The sequence below is a fragment of the Echinops telfairi genome, unplaced genomic scaffold (assembly GCF_000313985.2).
Source record: "Echinops telfairi isolate 266 unplaced genomic scaffold, ASM31398v2 ScPeMD7_6080;HRSCAF=6971, whole genome shotgun sequence".
Classification (NCBI taxonomy): domain Eukaryota; kingdom Metazoa; phylum Chordata; class Mammalia; order Afrosoricida; family Tenrecidae; genus Echinops; species Echinops telfairi.
Window position 1 is genome coordinate 7,653,987 of NW_022109980.1, and position 6,490 is coordinate 7,660,476.

Genomic DNA, 6,490 nt, shown 5'->3' on the forward strand with positions numbered 1-6,490 from the left:
CACAATTCTTGTTGTTTTTAAAAACTTGAGTTGTGATCCACACTGAAGACTGCAATCTTTGATCTTCAAGTCTTCTTCACTCTCAACAAGTAAGTTGGTGCCAAAGAGCTTGCTATCTTTATGCTTCATCCATTTTCATATAGTTCAATTTTTCAAATTATTTACTCAATGTACAGATTGAGTAAGTATGGTGAAAGCATATAATCCTGACTCACAGATTTCCTAATTATAAACCATGAAGTACCCTCTAGTTCAGGTTTTTTCAACTTGTGGGCCATGACCCCTTTGGGGATCGAACAACCCTTTCACAGGGGTCGCCTAAGACCATCGGAAAACACTTATTTCCAAGGGTCTTAGGAATGAGACACCATTCCTCTATCCATCTCCAGGCGGGTCCGCCCACATTCAGATTCACCCACATACCAGTACCTGGCATGATGACATCATCATATCAAGCCCATCACATACACCCTGAACAAATATAGGTGTATGTGACTGGGTTGATGCCATAATGTACTTATGCGGACAAGTCACACATATGTAGAGAGAAGGCACTGTGTAGAGAGCAGCTACTGTGTAGAAAGCAGCTGCTGTGTTGAAAGCAGCAGGGTTGGAGGTAAAACGACACTTCATGAATTATAATTACTGGGTAAATGTAAAATCATGTACTCACTGTAAAATCATCGACTACTGCAAGATATATATATATATATCTGTACCATGGGAACTTAATCTAGATGCTGATTTAAGTCCTATTCAGCTGTGGTTGTGAATAATGCCCCCTTGTGAGAGTAACAGGTTTGTAAAGAAGCAATAACAGAATGGTAAATCATAGGAAACTTTAATGAACAGTATTTACTGAACTATGCCATGTATCATCTTTTGTATTATTAAAACGATTGTTATATATTATTTTCATTATCAAACCATCCTGTGACAATGGATCACGTAGAGAAGAACGTTAAGAAAAGAAAATATAGTGAGGAACTTTTACAGTATGGTTTTACCTCAATAATTACAGCACAAATTGAGAAACCGCAATGTGTTTGTTGTGAAGTTCTATCAGCCGAATCTATGAAGTTTAACAAACTAAAATGTCATTTTGATGGCAGGCATCTGAGTTTTGCCAGCAAGGATACCAACTATTTTAGAAGCAAAGCTGATGGACTCGAGAAAGCCAGACTTGACACTGGTGGCAAGTACCACAAACAAAACCTAGCAGCCGTTGAAGCTTCATATTTGGTGGCAGTCCCCAGAGCTATGAAACCTCACACCATTGCTGAGGTTTTACTGTTGCTAGCAGCCAAAGACATCGTTCGAGTTATGATCAGAGATGAATTTGTTATGAAATTGTGTGCAATTTCCTTATCTAACAACATGAAGAAGAATAGTTGACATGTCTGCTGGATTCTTGATCAGGTAATCTGGGAAATTAAATCTGCTCCATTTCCAATATTGAGCATCCAGCTTGATGAATCTACAGACGTTACAAACTGTTCACAGTCACTAGTTTATGTGAGGTATATTAATGATGGCGACTATAAAGATGAGTTTCTTTTAGGAAAACCTTTTGGAACAACAACTACTGCGTGTGATGTAGTTGACACAGTTGGTTCATTTCTAAAAGAGCATAAGATCTCTTGGGAAAAGCTTTGTGGTGTTTGCACAGATGGTGCTCCAGCTATGCTAGGATGTCAATCTGAATTTCAATGTTTGGTACTGAATAAGTCACCAAAAGTCATCGGAACTCACTGTATGATTCATCGGCAAATATTAGCAATGAAGATGCTGCCACAAGAGTTACAAGAAGTAATGAAAAGCATCATAACTTATGTAAATTTTGTAAAAGCAAGCACTTTTAACAGTCAACTGTTTTCGCAACTCTGTAATGAATTGAATGCGCCAAATAATGCTCTGCTATTTCACACTGAAGTGAGATGGTTATCGAGAGGAAAAGTTTTAAAACGTGTTTTTGAGCATCGTGATGAACTCAAAACAGTTTTCAATCAGAAAGCAAGACTGCAGTTTGAAGCACTTTTCAGTGATAAAACTGAACTGCAGAAAATAGCTTATTTGGTTGACATCTGAGTTAGTTAATTGTGCCAACCTGGCCGATAATCACATGTGGGGCTAATTGAAAGGCGGAGGGATAAATGGGTGGTGAGCCTCACCTTTCTAGTTGTCAGGTCTCTTGCTTTGTGATGGTCGCACCACGGTGCAGCTGCCTTAGCAGTTCCCTGCTTCAGCTTGCAAGATTGACTTCCTACAAGACATCCCCAAGGAGAAGCCACATGGACCTATCCTGATGCAGCCCTGGGTGCTGGAGCAGCCGTGTGGAGACCCCTGCTAGTGCTGAGATGCTTATTCGTTCACTGACTCAGCTTTCCTCCTGGAGTCGGAATCATTGCCCCTGTTTTGTGAGGTGGAGGACTTTGTGGACTGGTATTGGGTTAATGGGTTAATGTTGAACTTGTGGGCTTGGGCAGCATTGGATTGGGATGTTTTCGTGATGCACACTTTCTTTACATAAAACTCTCTTATACATGAGTTGCTGCGGATTTGTACCTAGACTAATACAACATCTTTGCCATCTTGGATGAGTTACATTTATCACTGCAAGGAACAATTGCAGTGTTTCTGTCTAAAAAGTTCCAAACATTCCAAAAGAAACTTCAGCTTTGGCACAAAAAAAAATTGGATGGAAATAAAATTTACATGTTGCCTACCTTATCTGCTTTCTTTGAGCAACATGACATCGAACCAGACAAAAGGATTATGATGATAATTTCTGTGAAAGAACACTTGCACATGCTTGCAGACAAAATTACAAGGTACTTTCCAAATCTATCTGACACCCGCTTTGCACTTGCCAGAAGCCCATTCACAGTCAAAGTTGAAGATGTTCCTGAGACAGCACAAGGGGAGTTCTTTGAACTTCTTAACAGCTATGCAGTGAAATCTGATTTTTCTACAATGCCAGTTACAAAATTCTGGATCAAGTGTTTGCAGTCAGATCCTGTTCTGTCTGAGACTGTGTTGCACCTTCTTCTTCCATTTCCAACAACAAAACTTTGTGAAACAGGCTTTTCCAGCTTGTTGGTTATCAAGTCTAAATACAGTAGTAGACTTGTTGTGGACGATGATCATTGTGCTCTTGCAAAGACTGCCCTGAGAATTTCTGATCTGGTGAGAAAGAAGCTATCTGAACCTTCGCACTGACGCACTGAAGTTGGCTTTTTGCACATACTGTGGCAAAATGTAGCAGTGTAGTTTACTGCTGTTATATTAACACTGTTACCCATGCTACACCATCTTCAAGACAAAATTTCATTTATTTGTACTTAGAAATAAATATTTCACAACATATAATTACATATTGTTTTGTGATTAATCACTATGCTCTAATTATGTTCAATTTGTAACAATGAAAATACATCCTACATATCAGATATTTACATTATGATTCATAGCAGTGGCAAAATTACAGTTATGAAGTAGCAACAAAAATAATGTTATGGTTGGGGTCACCACAACATGAGGAACTGTATTAAAGGCACGCGGCATTAGGAAGGTTGAGAGTCACTGCTCAGGTTCATTTGCAAGGACTGTCTTTTAGACTGAAATATATATATGTTCCTCATGCACATAATTAATTGTTCCGGAGTTTCCATTCTTGACAATGTTCACTGTCACTTGTAAAGATGCACACAGGTGAATGAATTTCTTCGCATGAACCAATAGCCATATAAATAGCCAATAAAAACAGGTGAACAACTTTCTGGAATTTTTATTTTATTTTGTACTTTAAGAAATCATCTTATTGGGGGATCTTACAACTCTTACAACAATCCATGCATCAATTTTATCAAGCACCTTTGTACTTAGGTTGCCAGCATCATTTCCAAAGCATTTTCTTTCTACTTGAGGCCTTGATATCAGCTCCTCTTTTTTCTCCTCCTTCCCCCACCCTCCTACCCTCGTGAACCCTTCATAATTTATAAATTATTCTTATTTTAATATTTTAAACTGTCTCCTGTCACTCTTAACCCAGGTTTCCGTTGTTCGCACCCCCACCCCCGCCCCTCTGTCCTGTGGTGGTATACATCGATCACTGCCATCGATTTTCCCGTTCTTCCCATTTTGGCCCTACTCTCATGGTATTGTTACTCTCATTATTGGTCCTGAGGGGTTTATCTGTCCTAGATTCTGTGTGTCGAGAGTTCTTTTCTCTACAGTGTACATGCTCTGGTCTAGCCAGATTTGTAAGATAGAACTGGGGTCATGATAGTGGAGCGGGGTGGTGGTGGGAGGGGCATCAATAAAGAATTAGAGGAATGTTGTGTGTTTCATTGGTGCTCTACTGCACCCCGACTTGCTCTTCCCTTCCTTGTGACCCTTCTGTGAAGGGATGTCCAATTGTCTAAAGATGGGCATTTGGTCTCCATTCTGAACCCCATCATTTGCATTGAAATGGTTGTTTGTTTTGGGTCTTCTGATGTCTGATACCTTATCCCATGGATACCTCATGATCACATGGGCTGGTGTGCTTCTTCCATGTGGGCTTTGTTGCTTCCTTACTAGATGGCTGCTTGTTTGACTTCAAGACTTTAAGATCCCAGACACTGCCCCCACCCCATCTGGTTCCTCCATGATGAAACCGGTAGCGCCGAGTCTTCCGTGCCCCCCACGCCCCCCTCACCTCCCGTTCTGGTGGAGTGCCTGGACACCCAGCTGGTGGTCACTGTCAGCAAAAACCTCTTTGGCGCCGGGAAGCTTGTGAGGCCTTCAGACCTGACCCTGGGCCCTGAGCACTGTAAGCCCTTGGCCTCCGAGGACACGGCCGCCGTGGTCAGGTTTGAGGTTGGCCTGCATGAGTGTGGAAACCGTGTGCAGGTGACCGGCGATGCCCTGGTGTACAGCACCTTCCTGCTCCACAGACCCCGCCCGGTGGGGAACCTGTACATCCTGAGGGCTGACCCCGCCAAGGTCCCCATCGAGTGCCACTATCCCAGGCAGGGCAACGTGAGCAGCCAGGCCGTACTGCCCACCTGGGTGCCCTTCCGGACCACGGTGCTGTCTGAGGAGAAGCTGGATTTTTCTATGCGCCTGATGGAGAAGGACTGGAACGCTGAGAAGAGGGACCCCACCTTCCGGCTCGGGGAGACGGCTCACCTTCAGGCAGAGGTCCGCATGGGCAGCCACGTGCCACTCCGACTGTTCGTGGACCACTGTGTGGCCACGCCAATCCCAGCCAGGACCACCTCTCCTCATCACACCATCGTGGACATTCACGGCTGTCTCGTGGATGGGCTTTCCGATTCCGTCTCGGTGTTCCACGCCCCCCGACCCGGACCAGACACGCTCCAGTTCACGGTGGATGTCTTTCACTTTGCCAATGATTCCAGAAAAATGATCTATATCACCTGCCATCTGAAAGTCACTCCGGATGAGCAAGCCCCAGACCGGCTCAACAAAGCCTGCTCCTTCAACAAGACGACCAATAGTTGGCACCCTGTGGAAGGCACAAGTGACATCTGTGAGTGCTGTAACCAGGGCAACTGTGGCACGCCGGATCCTCCCAGGAGGCTGCCCCCTGTAGACCAGCTGTCGGTGAGCCAGTGGCAGAAGCTGGTATCCCGCAAACAGAGAAAGGTGACAGAAGAAGCAGACCTTACGGTGGTGCCACTGATCTTCCTGGGAAAGACTGGTGACCACAGTAGGGAGGGCTGGACCTCTGCTGCTCACAGCTCCGTGAGCCTGGCTTTAGGTCTGGTGGTGGTGGTGACCCTGAGCCTGGCTGCTGTGGTCCTGGGCCTTGCCAGGTGGCAGCGTACAAGCTCCTATCCTGTGCTGTGTCCCGCGTATGCTTCCCAATAAAGAAAAAGCAATCTCAAAAAAATACCTGTAATACCTGGACACCATCAGCTTTCTTCACCACATTTGCTTATGCACACAATTTGTCTTCAGCAATCTTGTCAGGAAGGTATCAGGTTATTAAAGCAAAGTGTTCTTGTATTGAGGGAGTACTTGAGTAAAGGCTCAATGTTCATCTGCTACCTTAATACTTAAACTATAAATGTATATACATAGACCTATATCTCTCTATATATGAATGTATTTTACATATGTACATGCCTATGTTTATACCTCTATAAATGTCTTTTGACTCTTAGTTTTGTCCTCTATTTCTTTTTACTTTCCTCCTGTTCCATTATCAAGTTCAACCTTCATTCAACTCTCTGTTCTTCCTTTTGGCTACATTAGGCATTATATGCCCTCCTCGCAATAGATTTTAGATCTCTTGTTGATCCCGTGTCCCTGGATTATTTGGCTCCCCTCTCTCTTTCCCCACCTCCTCCTCTCCACTGTCCTCCTGAACTATTGGTCCAGTTGTTTTCTCCTCAGGATTGTTTATCCCACCTATCTTATATAGATAGACATGAAAAAAGAAAAAGAACGAAATACAAAACCAAAATATAGCCTATGAATA

At 43.4% G+C, this 6,490-nt stretch overlaps 1 protein-coding gene across 1 annotated transcript; it reads left to right on the forward strand.

Moving 5' to 3' along the window:
* The first annotated feature begins 1,396 nt into the window (after window positions 1-1,396).
* On the forward strand, window positions 1,397-5,877 carry LOC101651402 (zona pellucida sperm-binding protein 3-like). Its single transcript, XM_004713079.1, has 2 exons — window positions 1,397-1,419; window positions 4,620-5,877. The coding sequence occupies exons 1-2, from the start codon at window positions 1,397-1,399 to the stop codon at window positions 5,875-5,877; spliced, it is 1,281 nt and encodes a 426-aa protein (XP_004713136.1).
* Window positions 5,878-6,490: the final 613 nt, after the last annotated feature.